Genomic DNA, 15,275 nt, shown 5'->3' on the forward strand with positions numbered 1-15,275 from the left:
TGTTTTGTATTCAGAGCGCATGCGTTGTGGAAGAGTACAGCTTGCAAATTTTCTTGGTGCCACCATGTATTTAAAATTTCTTTTTAAAATGAATGAGCCGTACTGTTTGGAATGTAGCAGTAAAGTAGCGGCTTGTGGTCCGGAATTTACGGTACATACAATATGTCACAAAAGTGAGTACACCCCTCACATTTCTGCAAAGAATTTATTATAATGTTGAAAAGAACATAGCTGAAGTAACATCGCTTTGACACAATGGAAAAAAAAAGCATGTTAACAAAAACCATGGTTTACTGGAAAAATATATTTTGGTGTGATGAGATTAGGATTAATTGATTTCGCTCAGATGGTGTGAAGCATGTGTGGCGGCTACCAGGTGAGGAGTAAAAACACGTTTGTGTCGTACCTAAAGTCAAGCATGGTGTTGGGAATGCCATGGTTTGGGGCTGCATAAGTGCAACTGGAGTTGGGGAGATGCATTTCATTGAGGAAAACTCGAGCATGTACAAGGAATCATCTCCTCCCTCGAGAAGCTGGGTCGCAGGGCACTGCTCCAGCCTGACAATGGCCCCAAATATACCCCTAAGATGACCAAGCCTTTTTAAAGGGGCTAAGGGTAAAAGGGATGGACTGGCCAAGCATGTCTCCAAATCTAAATCCAATAGAACATCTTTGGGGCCTCCTCAAGCGGATCTTGATTATCCCCCCACTTAGTCATGTTGTCATGGAAGAACATTTCAGTGACAATTTGTGAGGTTATGGTGAAATCCATGGCCAGGAGAATTAAAGCGGTTTTGCAAAATCATGGTGGCCACACAAAATGTTGAACTTCATGAACTTAAGGGAGTACTCATTTTTGTTACCAGGGATTTAGCTACTAATGGCTATATTTGGAGTTTTATGATGGGAAAAATAAATTCACACTGCTATATAAGCCTAACACAGACTACATTTCATTGTGTCAAAGTGACGTTTCTTCAGTGTCGTTCAATTAAACATTATAATGGAATCTCTGCAGAAATGTGAGGAGTGTACTCACTTTTGTGACATACTTACATACAAGACTTCAACTGGTCTTACCTCCTTGGCCAGTTCACCGGGCGTCGGCCAGTTTGTGATGTCGCCAAAGTCTCCGGACTGATAGAAAAGAAAAAAAAAAAGGGGGGGGGGGGGGAAACCCAAAGAACAAAAAACATGAAGTAGAATTAGGTCAACAGTTGCCGAGTTTACACGATGTTCACTTTGGACTTTTAAAGTTTGGACAAGCGAGGTCAAGTGAACACCGGGCCGCCCACGCGATTAACGTCACGGGATTGCTTAATTGTCTGCTTATTTTATAGTTAAAACATGAACTGGTTATTTACAAGATATTGGAATATTTTTGCAACCTCTTCATATAAAAAAATCTGTGAACTACTATTAACAAAGTTTTGCAATATACAGTATCCAATTAACCCAAAAAATATAGAATAAATATTTAACCTATCCGCTCCAAAATACGAAGGATCCTCAGTCACAAACTAATCCGTTTTCAAAACAATCTGCAAATACTTTATCGTTTATTGGTCGGATTGAAGCTTTCAATTCAAAGAAATTCAGTTTCACAACAGCAAATCTTTGCAAATGTTATTATTGTCTTTGATCGTAAAACGAATTATCTCAGAGTTGAATCGAAATCCAGCTATTTGCTGGTGCTAGATTCCAATTTTAAAGGTATTTTTTGCCACAAAACCCCGCACTACTCATCCACCCACACAACTGTTTGTTTCATTTTCATTTATTATGATGGAAATAACCTACAAGTTTAAATATTTGAGTGGCGGTAGATTATGTCAGATAATTGATTTATCTTGAAAAATAACAAATCAACATGTTTCCCCAAATACTGACATGGTTTAGAAACAAAATCACCATTTTTTCTTTGTAATATAAACTACTGACGAGAATATTAAAATCATTTTTGCAGCCGCACTTGTCAACCGTGATCATGTGTCACTGTTACATGTGACCGACCGTGACAACAGAGCAAGTTGCATTCTGGGAATCAGCTACACGTGGGAAGGTCAAAAGCTGCTTAGTGTATACCTACCTCGCAGTCCCATTTTTAAAAAATTCACTTTCGTGCGCTTGCAAAACGAGTCGAAAAAGCAAACACTTCAAAAGCACGTTGGCGCTTTGGTTCGTTACAATAAAAACAAATTGCTTTGCATTGTGCCGGTGGCAGGTGCGACTTTTCCCAGCCACGAGTCCGGGAAAAAACTTTTTTCCCCACTTCTGTGTGGAAACGTGCAGGTAATAGTATTCAGAAGCATGGTGAAAGCTGAAGCCGCCTCGTATGCAAATTGACGCTCAAACGCCACAAACTACTAACATGAAACGGCTTCTATACAAGAGCCGAAAATCAGATTTTCAAAATTCTTGAGAATTCAGCTTAATATTGACATTGGGAAAGTCATTGAAATCTACAAAGGGAAGCTGCTACTTACCATATGCCTTGAAAAACAGATATTACTCACTAGAGTTGCAAAAACTAATAAAAGATAAATTTATCATCAACTTTCTTATCATATGGTAACTAATCCATCATTTGGATTTGAAATCCTCGGGATTCCAGTCTCTAAACTGGAAATATTTGTCAATTTTTAGTATCCTCTATCATAGAAGACGGAACATCTTTGTGTAGGATAAAAAAATAACTTTTCACTGGTGTCAGAACAACAACACTAGCTTTGGTAAATATCCTTTTTCTCCTCCATAACATATAACACTAGTAAATATATCATGAGTTGATGTTATATTTTTCACAAAATATTGACCAATTTAAAATGCGAAAATGCAAACTAATTGTTTGAAAAAACATAACATCTTTATGGTCTCATAAAAGGGACCATTTTGGAGCCAGCCATTTTCTTTTTTTTTAATAGAAATGTTAACACTAACATTTTTTCATGCTTTTAACTAAATACTAAATTATCAATCATTTTATTTTCATTTATTTTGTTTTTGCTATTAATCAGGGGTGGGCAATCCTTAGTAGTTATATTGCGTTACAAAATTTGGCCAGGGGGCCAGGCCTGGAGACCTATCCAATTTTTTTTAACTCATTTGAATTCATGAATAAAAATACATAAAGACATCTCCATATTTTAAACACATTAGTTTCATCATATTGGTTTTAAAAGACTAATATATTAGGTCCTTATTTTATGGACTTTATTTGATATTTAGTTTTGTAGTACTTCTTTAGTATATTTTGTCATATTTGTGTAGTATTTTTTTATAGTAGTATTTTTGAGTATTTCCGCATAATTATATTTATTTCTGTTGTATTGTTTGTAGTATTTCTGTAGTATTATTTTGGATCATAGTATTGCTGTAGCAGTATTTCTGTAGTATTTGTTTTATTCCTTTGAGAATTAAAGCAATATGATATTTTAGGGCCCTGTTTTGAGCTTTAAAGTTGGAGATTTGAGGACGTTTTGTAGCCATTTTGTAATATTTTTGTTGTGTTTCTGTAGTAGTATTTTGCAGTGCACACAAAGGGGAAGTGGGGAGAAAGCTGGCATCATAAAAACCAAAATGAAACATTTTTTTGTTCAGTAGTAGTTGATTTACTATTGTATATATTGTCATGATAGGTTATTTTACCTTATTGTTCATTGTGCCGAATTAAAAAGTCTCACATGTGGCCCGCGGGACATAGTTTCCCCACCCCAGCAATTGATCGAAAAAAAAAAAAAAAAAAAAGCATCAAATCAATTTAATACTTAAACAATCATTTGTAATCCTAAATTGAAAAATAATTGAATTGGGTCTGTGCATTTTCTACAATGTCACTTAAAAAAACACATTGACAAATTTGTTCAATAGTAAAACAATAATTTGTTTAAGTTCAAAAAACAAACCATAGTCAAAATTAATTTTAAATTTTACTTTGTTGACGATTTAAACAGCAATTTTCTAAGTCAACAAATACAAAAATTTTGGACTGCAGTAATAGAGGAAGCAGAAATTCTTCACTTCACTAAAGATTCTGTAAGGAATTTTAAACTTTTCTACATGCTGCCGCCATCTTCTGGCTTAAGTCATTATAGCAGCGTCTGTCAAGCTCCTAATGTGGCGCATGCAAGTACGTACATTTCTTTGCTGCGCTTGAATAAACTCTTTATTTTTTATCTTTTGGGGATTTGGGTTGATGTTTGGACTGTACTAGAAACAGGTCTTTTCTTACTTTCACCATTTTCACGCCACACTAACAAACAAAAAAAACACAGGGACAAGCATGAAATCACTCTCCTTCCCTCTTTCTAGTTTGTTGTGCATACCGAACAGCGTTGCTAAATGTAAGGTAAAAGCAGATAGGTGCAGTGTGATAAAAATCATAAAAGGCTCTTTGAACTCAGTTAGCCATTCTTAATTCATACTCAATAGACACATTGTTAAGGACACCTTAAACGATGCACTTCACCTTTAAATTGTGTTAGTACAATTTCTACTTTGTCCCTTTAAAATGTCAACTATCCATGATTCAACAAACTAATTGTCAAATGTATTTGTTTAAGCTCCATATCTAACCATAATTATAAAATGTGTTTGCATTTTCAACATTGGTTCGCGCCCCGGCCGAGTCATTCCTAAGACTTAAAAAGTGGTCGGCGGCGCCCTCTGTTGGCTGCGGCTGCATCGGCTCGCTACAACGGGTCAGGTGCAATCGACATTTCGTTCTGTGTACATTGTTACACAGAATGACAATACAAGGAAATTATTATTATTATTATTATTCAATTCAAAACTGTATGCTATTTGTTTGAGTCAATGAATAGATCATAATCATTGTTTAAGACTGCAACAATAGAGGAGCAAAACATTCAGGGTGCTAATAATTGTGTGCAAATTTCTTCCCGTTGACTTTGTTCCAAATAAACAAACAAAAAAAAACAAAAAGCCGAAAAAGAAGCTTCTTTACCTTGCTGGATTTTCTGGTTCTGGGTTTGCTGGCCCGGACAACCTTCAGTGTGTTTTGCTGATCTGCGGACAGACGATCAATAAATTACGAATGATATCGTTCACTAAAGAGCATCGTGGCTCCCTTTTGGCATCGGATTATTATTCAAAAAGTCTCTTGCCGTATGTGTGCACCATGGTGAAGCATTAAACATCATCGAGATTCTTCCTCGGGGTGCTTTCGCGTGTGTATTTCTACGAATGTGCGTGAAAACGAATGCGAGCGAGGGAGTGGCCCCTGCTGTCCTCGGGCCCTATCGCCTGCCAGAGGCCGACGGACGAGATAAGGGGCCAAAGGGCCAGCCGGGCGCCCACGAGAAGCTCGCACTGTAAAACGATGCCGCCGTAGTCAAATATAGCGGAGCTAACCTTACAAACGCTCCAATCAGTCGCTCTAATAGCGAGCTGTCAAGCACATTCGAGGCACTTTTGTTTCAATGCGAGAACGAGTACTCCACCAAATCGTTTCGGTTCCTCTTATCGAAATTTAGAATTATCAAACGTTGTTGACATCGGGGTTGCCAGTAATTGTCATTTGCATAAAATGGATTATCACTGTGTTAGAAGGTCAACTCTGAAATAAAAGTTGATCTAGACTTTATTTAACTCCATTCAAATAAAATAAAGAACTCTCACATATTTTACTCTTGAGATGTTTACGCTCCAGTTTTGAATCCCCAACACAACCTTGGAAAAAATATTGGCAATTTTCAGTAACTTTAGCTTCCTTCGAGTTTTATTTTTATCATTTTTGGACTATCTCAAACTATTTTGTCAAAGGAAAATAATAAAACACTTAAAGATAGCCAATTTAAACTTTTTTTTAAATTTAAAAATATTCAACTAATAGTTTTAGTTTCCCTCCTTCTGAGTGTATTTTTTCTAATATTTGTCTTAAAAATACATTGTGTATATTCAAGCGCCTCAAATAGCAAATTTAAACATTATTTCTTCTGATTTTAGTATATTCAACTAATAATTCCAGTAAGAATAAATCAAATAAGATACAAAATAAGGCAGATAGAAGATTTATTTCCCCATTTCAAGTCTCATTTTACTAATCTATCTTATAAAAGACAAAGTTTATTATCAAGCGCCTTAAATAGCCATTTTAACCATTTTAAACAACTTATTCTAAAAAGAAAATAAACTTTAAATAAGAAAAAAAAACAAAGGCTGGATATTAGTTCCTCTCATTCTGAGTGTCATTTTACAAATCGTTGTCTTACAGGGACAATGTGTATTACCTAGCGCTTCTCTGTGATAAAAATTACTTTTCATACAGAAAAAATATGTTTAGATAATAAGCAAACATGAACTATCGCACAAACATACATTTATTTTTAAATACTCGTATGTCCAGAAATTTGGATTCGTTCTTCATAACATGAACATCAACGAAAGGGAGCTGACATAATTGTCTGCCATCTTTCTGCTATGGGTACCCAGAAACCTAAAAAATTGTGAGAAAATTGTGTGGCTGGGTTGCTTTGAGGCTCCATAGTTTGTATTCTTCCTTGTGATTTTAGTACTCGTTTTCGGTTGTACTACATCATACAGTGACATGTAGTAGTCAAATAATACACACTGTGCCCTTAAAAACGAGGAGTAAAATAATGCATTTTGGTCAATCCGGGTCTCAGTAGTTTGTATTATTTCTTATGCTTTTTAGCACTTGTAATCAGTTGCACGACACCATACAGTAACATCTAGTGATCAAATAATACACACTGTCCCTTTGACATTGAATAATCTGAATCAGGAAGTTTACTACACAGTGAATGCGCTATCGTATCGGTGTGTGAGCGTGTGTCTGTGAGAATGAGTAAGTGTGAAGTATATTGTAAAGCGCTTTGGGAGGTCTTCAGTGACTGGTTAAAGGCGCTTTACATTTACTCGAGTAAAATATTCGTTGGCAAAATGTTTCAACTCCTCTGCTGTTCTTCCAAAAATGGACAGAGTAAAAGGGAACACAATAAACTCCAGTGTTGGTAAAAAAAAAAAAATAGCGGTCACATAGGCTTTATTTAAACTGTCACGCTCACATATTCATTTTAGAGTCAATGCAACAATGGTAGGAGTAAAATAAATGTCACAAACTAGTTATTTGTCGGTGTTTTGTTGAACGTGGTTGAAAGAATGCTACCGTTTGCCCTTCAGTCAATGTTAAATGCGTGTCTTCAACTACGAGTTGCAAACAGCTAGCATGATATCATGTTGGGAGCGATCTTAAATATACCACGTGGAAAACACAAGACCGGAAATTAAAAAGAAAGCTGCCACCCATGAAAATAAACTTTTGTTCTATGGGAAATGCCAAAATAGGTCTTTGTAGTCGTGACTAACTTCACGAAGGCTCGTGGGGATAATGAGGGACAAAGTGTTCTAATGGTCCTCTCGTCTGCTCATAATCAACATACTTGTGGCCAATATGACAGAAAAGCATGGTTATTCAAATTCTATCATGCATCATGGCAGTACTTCAGTGATGCACTAACATTTGAAGTCGGACAGTTGAATAAAACGGAGTCTGACTCGCCTCGGGGAGATTTAAGTAACATTCAAGCTAATAAAGTTTTCATGACATGCATTGTACACTTTATGCACGTATATTTTGATAGAAAAGAAAACTTGCATGTGGTCGGAAAAACAAACGTCAGTTGTTTAAACGTTGAAAACGACAAACTTCAGCTGTTAAAATTATTTACTTTTAAACTTAAGAGAATCGTTTTATTACAGACTTTCCAGTTGACCACTGAATTTTCTTCACAAAATGCACATATTTTTTACCATTTTACTTCTGATAATGATCCTGTTCTTGGTTTACAGGGATTAAAAAAAAAAAAATGTTAACCTCAACCAATTGCTCCCCTAATTATTAATTACGCCTCTTCCTTAATGAGCGATAATGAACCTTGCAAACACAATGAGGCACCTATTTAATCACAGCAAGACAGACTATGTAGAAAACCTTGACAATATTAGCAATCAACCAATGACCGAGACGATCTGGCTTAGAGCCTAAATAGCCAGGACGAGATCGGTCTAGAAAAACAGGTTTAAAAAAAAATTCCAGACCAAAAATGGTTATGCGGCTAACACAAATTGGAATGATCAAACAACATTGTAAATACGGAAAAAACGTGCAAGGTAATAGGTATGAAAAATCTTTAATTAATTTTAGTTAATTATTGGCCTGTGCGGAAAAACAGTGGACCGGACAGAAGTTTATTTATGAATTTGTCTCTACTGTGCCTAATAGGTTTTAGATATGACATTTTTACTTAATTTTGTATGAATCCGCAGAAGTCTTTTTGATTGTACCCATTTTTCTTGTGTAATATTTTCAGCACAATTAACTCAACTTCCTGCTAAATTTAAGAACTAATTAATAATTATCTAACTATTCAACTAATCGTTTCAGCAGTCGGTTATTAATCAACACTAAAAACAGTCGTTTGTTGCGGACCAAGTACGAACGCATAGAAATAAATACCATTACTTTACATGTGAAAAAATGTTTCAGTGCTCCAAATATTTAGTGTTTTATCACATATCCTGAAATAAGTATGGACAAGTACCAAGGTATCACTGTAAAATACAATAAAATACATGCAGTAACAAATATTTTTCAATAAGGACTGATCTTAATACACTGCAATATGCAGGGGGTATTTGCATTCATCGGTTCATCGGAATCAGAATTCGATCCCCCAGACAATATACCGTATTTTCCGCACTATAAGGCGCACCTAAAAGTCTTAATTTTTTTCAAAAGCTGACCATGCGCCTTATAATACAGTGCGCCTTATATATGGCTCAACATTAAATCACAAGGTCTCGCAACTTACGCAACAGCCGCCGACTCGATTTTCCCCCGAACGTGGAGTAGTCCGCGGTGTATGCTGGGATTTATATACCGGCGTTTCATTGGCTAATCAATGTGTCAATCATCATTTGAATCGATCACTATTGGCTAAAGTTATTCGGAGCCTCGGATAGGCTAGAGGGCCGAAACAAACCCTGCAATTGGCCGAGTTTAGCAATGGCGTAGCAAGCTTAGCAAGCTTGCTAAAGTACGCCACAAAGAAACATGTTTTATTAGTCTGTATTTGCAAATAATTTACTCTCCTGGATTTACTTCACTCACGGTTGTAAGAAGACCATGATTGCGTATCATTATTGAACGTGAGAACTTAGGTGAGCTATGCGGCTTTATATTTTCCCGGTATTTTGTTTTAGAACGATCTTGATGTTGCTGTGATGAGTTGAGTGAATTAAACTCAATTCCAAGTGTTTATTGTCATATGCACAGTTAAGTTGCGAGCGGAAAAGAAAATAGAAACTAGGAAATGTTTGGCATTTCTTGAATCCCAAGACTTTAACCTTCCGAATGATATTTGAAATGATGCATTTGAGTGACATCGTACGGACACCGCATCCGCACGTGTCTACGACACGTATTTGCTTCTTTGCAAGCTTTGGGAATGTTAAGGGGGTAATAAGTTTGACTGAACTATCCGACTGTTTTGTCGACGTTCCCATTGTAGCGCCTTATAATCCGGTGCGCCTTATCTATGGAAGATATAGGACCAAAAACTATTTTTTGGGGGTGCGCCCTATAACCCAGTGCGCCCTATAGTGCGGAAAATACGGTAACCAAGTGGCTGTGAAACTTTTTGAAACAGTCCCTGCAGCTTTTCTTATTCTATGCAGTGTTTACTTATCACCTACTGTTAAATCTGAATAACACTTCTTAGTGCAGTGTAGTGTAAAGTTAAATCTGAAAACGTACAAAGTTCAGTGTAGATTTTGCACTCAGAAGAAAGGAATATATGTTCACTGGGGAAGTGTTAAATCTACTCTTTGGATGATATTTGATCAGCCAGACAATATGGCAAAGTAGTGTACGTTGAATCCGGCTAGGAAACGATTTGGAACCGTCTCTGCAGCTCCCGATTCCCCAGAATACTGCTATATGTTCACTAGGGGTAGTGTTAAATCTACTCTTTGGATGATATTTGATCAGCCATACAATATGCGGAGGTGGGGCACGTTGACTCCGGCTAGGAAACAATTTGGAACCGTCTCTGCAGCTCCCGATTCCCCAGAATTCTACAATATGTTCACTGGGGTAGTGTTAAATCTACTCTTTGGGTGATATTTGATCAGCCAGACGATATAACAAAGTAGTGCACGTTGACTCCGGCTAGGAAACGATTTGGAACCGTCTCTGCGACTCCCGATTCCCCGCGGGCCTGACGCTGGCATCCCTCCCAGGGAGGGGGAGGAGAACGCTTTCGAGGTGGGGCGGGTGGAAGGAGGTGGGGGCTATATGCTAACTGCTACAGAAAGTAGCAGTTGTCAGCAATCAACACGTGGTGCTCGCTGCAAAAAAAGAGGGAGGGAATGAGGGGTGTTTGCAACGGGGGAGGGTGCAAAGAGGGGTGGATGAGGGTCCTCTCAAATGTCGACGTGCTCGCATGAAAATGTAGGCACTTGAGAATAATAATAATCCCTCGTGGCCTGAGGGGGATTATTAAAAGTGTCAAAGTACAACCACGCTGGCGAACTTTACTCGCTAACACGTGCGAGAGTTCTAATAAAGAATAAAAACAACATCGAAATAAAAGTGATCAATCAACAATACCAGGCTCACCTCGATCTTGCGAGGCCGAAGAGTGGACGGCGTGCAGCGGCACCCTGCCCGTCGTCCTCCGTGTCCAAGCGTTGACTTTGGGCGGCGGAGCTTCGACGACTTTCCTGCTAGCCGCGTCCACATCGGGCTCCTCATCGCCGGCCCCGATTGCTCCCGCAGCCTCCGCGGACTCATCGATCGCGTCGCCCCGCGTCTCCTTCTCCTCCTGTCCGCCGTCCGGACTCGCCGCGACCGCTGTCAAACTGTAGTCCAAGTGATCGCTTTCAAAGTCGCTTGACATGCTGCTCGTTTCCCCCTACAACCGCCTCGCGTTTAGATCCAGGGTGAACTTTTAAGGTCCTTGCGGTGTTTTCCCGGAGAAAAGTAGTGACCGCATCCACAAGTCGGGGTAAACAACTTTTTTGGAGTGGTGGTGGGGGGGATCTGTCCTAGCTAACCGAGCTAGCCGCCTAGCCTGAAGTGGGTGCTAACTGTTAGCTAGGCCGAATGGATGCTAACTGTTAGCCGCCTAGCCAAAATACAAGCTAACTGTTAGCCGTCTATCCGAAATACACGCTAACCGTTAGCCGCCTAGCCGAAATACACGCTAACTGTTAGCCGCCTAGCCAAAATACACGCTAAACTAGCTCAAAAACAAGCTAACCATTAGCCACCTAGCTAAACACAACGCTAACCATTAGCCGTCTAACCGAATTAGCTGCTAACCTTTAGCCCAACGGTATGCTAACCGTTAGCCGCCTAGCCGAAGTTAGCAGGCTAGCGAGCTAGCCTCGGTGAGTCCACGGGGTGAAAAAATGCACCGTGTTTTCGAGCAAGCGGGCGGCAAGGGAAAGTTTCACCTTCAGCCGGGCGTTTTCTTCCGGATTCCTGGCTGTAGGGAACGAGGCGTAACTTTTCGAAAGGCGTGAAAAGTGTGACACGTTCCCGAAGCGAGTGTGTGAAGTCCACGCTACCAAGCAAAGCAGCTCGGAGGCCACTAGCTGGTCCCTCCCACTGGATCTTGCTACTACTGTACGGTACAGTGAGTCTCGTTTGCTACTGTGGCGTTTCGGGAAGCGTTGTTGCCACACGGTGGAGGTAAACACGGGGTTTGCTGCCATCTGCTGGCAACAAGCGACAGTACAGTTTTCCACACGAAAGTAAAATCCCATTCCAACAGACAAGCAGGGTTGGGTAGGGTTACTTTAACTTGATTACTTTCAATGACTTTTGGATGACTCCAATACCAAATATGCTAATAAAAGACAAAAGAAACTAAATAGGAATCAAATGATGACTCACAACACGTGGTAAGCTTTCTCTCCTGGCTTTGATCTCTGGCAAAACTAACATAAAACGCGACAGAAACAAAATCAAAATAAATCCAAACAGCTTGCCGACATCATTTTTACCGTTCCATGTATTCTGTTACTCCCCAAGCCTGCACAAAATGGAGTCATTTTATTCCTATTTAGTTTCTTTTGTCTTTTATTAGCATATTCGGTATTGGAGTAATCCAAAAGTAATTAAAAGTAATCCAGTTAAAGTAACCCAACCCTGCAGACAAGCAAATAAAAAACTATACTTCACGAAACTATACTGGATGCAATGTTCCCTGTAATTTTGCAGGGGTCTGAGCGTTCACACAAAGTCTGTGAGCAACGCTTGAAACAACAGTGAGCAACAGCAATCCCAAGTGTGGCAACTCAATCATTATCATTATATTATTTTGTTGTTGACTTATTGTTTATGTCCTGTTTTTATTTTAATGTTCGAAATAAAAGTTTTCATTCATTCATTCAACATTACTAGCGGGATACAGAGATGAAGAAAATGGGGTATGAGTGATACGAGAGATTGGGAATAGTGTGCGTACAACTATGGTTAACTTTGTGTTATTGTTGCTATTGTTATATTATAACTGTTATTATCAATATTATTACTATTGTAGTTGTTATCGTTTGTGTATTTTTAGGGAAGATGAAGGGGTAGGGGAATATAAGCACTTGCTTCTTACTCCCCCTTTTCGAACATATTATGTAACATTATCTTGTTGTTGAGTTATTGTTTTTGTTCTGTTTTTTTATTATAATGTTCGAATAAAGTTTTCATTCGTTCATTCATTCATTCATCAAACATGTGCAAAACTTGACGTCAAGTTACATTTTGCTGAGTTTCCGGCAATGCAAAATTATTTTTCTCTTTTGAAAGAATTGACTCGTGTACTATTGCAAAGGTTGTACGGCCTACAAACGTCGTTTGTTCTTACAATTCTTTCACAAGATATCCATTTCTTTTTTTTTCCTGATATTTTTTGTCGCATAATATTCACATTTTTGGGGGCTTATTTAGTCGGTTGCACGATACAGAACTGTACTTGATCACATTTTTGAGTGGAAGTACAATGTTGGCAACAAGATTCACTTGATATCATTGGAAATTATTTGAATGCAACACAAACTTTTTCCTTCTTTTTCTGTTTTTTTTTCTAGTTTTTTAAGTTCTTTTAAAAAAATCTCATTGTTTATTTTTTCCTAGCTGTTACTTCTCTTTTTGTTCTCTATTTTTTTCCGTTGTTTCTTTTTTTCTTTTCTTTCTGGCTTTTTTTCTGAAATTTTCCTTCTTTTTTCTCTCTTCCTTTTGTTTCTTTTTTCTCAGCTTTTCACTACTTTTTCATTTTGGTATTTTTTTCTATTTTGTTCTATTCCCTCCTTCCATTAAGTCATTTTGTGCACAATTTTACATAATACTTGGTCATGTTGGGATTAAAGAAACAAAAACAACCCAAAGAGCCGTTTAGGACCCGAAAGAGCCGGTTCCTTTTAGTGAGCCGAGCCGAAAAAGCCGGTTCTCGACAAACTTTACTAACTTTACTCAACTTCGTTCTCCTTCTACTCGACTTCAAAATACCGCATTTAGGACACGACGCGAGGGGAACCCGTGTATTTTGACCTTCATGCACTGTAACTTTGACTTCATTCGCTTAGAGGGAACATTGACTGGATGTTTTCGTTTCTTTTAAATGTTATTTTGTGGATTGGCATTTTTCATTTCTCTTTATAGCATTTTTTTGAAGTTTGAGAAAATACCCTATTTCTTCGTTTCAATTCGGATATAAAATAGAATGGTAGTTGATAACGAGATTATATGTGGCACAGATAAACAATACAAAACTTAAAAGATTAATAAAAAAATATATATTAGAATAGATAGCTAATATTTACAAGGGAGACTGGCCTAAATTGGTTGTGAATCGGAAAATAGGGCAATAACCGTGCATCTGAACCATCCATCCATTATCTACACCGCTTATCCTCAGTAGGGTCGCGTGGGTGCTGGAGCCTATCCCAGCTATCTTCGGGCAGTGGACACCATGAACTGGTTGCCACACAGAGACAGACAACTCACTCGCTCATTCACACCTAGGGACAATTTGGACCGGCCAATTAACCTGACAGGGAGAACATGCAAACTCCACACAGGAAGGCTGGTAGCAGGATTGGATCCCATAACCTAAGAACTGCGCTGTGGAGACGCTAACCACTTATCCACTGTGCCGCCCGCATCAACCAACCATGTGCAAAAGTAAGAGTACAAAATGTTATATAGATTTTTATTTTTGCAAACAGTAAAGATATTTTCTTTTCTTTTTTGTACAGTTTTGTGCATTGAAGGTGGTGAGGGCTAAATGGTATATGGTCTGCATTTCTATAGCGCTTTTCAAGTCAAAGAAGACCTCCCAAAGCGCTTTACAATGTGCTTCACACTTTCCCATTCACACACAAACTCACACACCAATAGGGACTCGGCCTCCAAACGTTTTGAGGATAATCAAGATGCTAAATGGTCTACATTTACATAGCGCTTTTCAAGTCAAAGAAGACCTCCCAAAGCGCTTTACGATGTGCTTCACACTTACCCATTCACACACACACTCACACACCAATAGGGAGTCAGCCATGCAAGGTGCCTAACTTCACTGGGGAAAAAACGGTCTCTAAGCTGAATAGTCCTTATTTTAAAGGGATAGTGTGTATTATTTGCCAACTAGAGGTGGCTGTATCGTGTAGTAGAACTGAAAACGAATGCTACAAAGCACAAGGAAGAATGCAAACTACGCAGACACTAAGTGACCAAAAAAAGCACAAAAAAGTCCATACTTTTGGGTTGTTGAGAGTTATTCTCAGCAGCAAGTCTCGGATTTCTTTAAAAAAAAAATCCACATTTACATGATAGTTACCGTTTTTGGTGATTGGACCCCTTAACCACATGGGTCAATTTCCCGTGGTGTGTCTTGTGCAAGTAAATCCTGGTGGCACCCATCCCTCTCCTTGCATATTGTTCAAATCAATATTGTTTTCTTAATAAGGGAATATTTTTACCACTGGCGCTAAATAATACACACTGTCTTTTGAATGGACCTGTTGCCCCTGCCAGAAGGCAGCAGATACAAGAGGTGGTGGACAGGGCGAGAGGAATCCTTTCTGATGTTGTTGACAAGCCAACAATGTCCTCCAGACTGAGCAGAGGAAGCTTATGATTTTCTTGACTGTGTTGATGACTCTCTGTAAGGTTTCTTTTGTCTGCAGCTGTGCTCTCAGCTCACCACAATGTGATGTAGTACACAATCTCA

The 15,275-nt window shown here is 38.5% G+C and overlaps 1 protein-coding gene across 3 annotated transcripts in view; it reads right to left on the reverse strand.

Annotated features, from left to right (window-relative positions):
* Positions 1–11,725, reverse strand: part of larp1b (La ribonucleoprotein 1B) — a 32,051-nt gene extending 20,326 nt beyond the window's left edge. For 2 of the 3 annotated variants that reach the window (XM_088354235.1, XM_088354234.1), the window contains exons 1-3: positions 10,664–11,725; positions 4,967–5,028; positions 1,081–1,137 (exon numbers count right to left, since the gene is read on the reverse strand). In XM_088354235.1, coding sequence (XP_088210361.1) covers positions 1,081–1,137; positions 4,967–5,028; positions 10,664–10,943 — 399 coding nt within the window. In that variant the 5' untranslated portion in view covers positions 10,944–11,725. The remainder of the gene's footprint in view (positions 1–1,080; positions 1,138–4,966; positions 5,029–10,663) is intronic. The other variant, XM_088354236.1, reaches the window with a different exon arrangement.
* Between the last annotated feature and the right edge of the window lie 3,550 nt (positions 11,726–15,275).

This window comes from Urocampus carinirostris, chromosome 15 (genome assembly GCF_059441175.1).
Source record: "Urocampus carinirostris isolate Australia breed hairy pipefish chromosome 15, RoL_Ucar_1.0, whole genome shotgun sequence".
NCBI classification, from domain to species: domain Eukaryota; kingdom Metazoa; phylum Chordata; class Actinopteri; order Syngnathiformes; family Syngnathidae; genus Urocampus; species Urocampus carinirostris.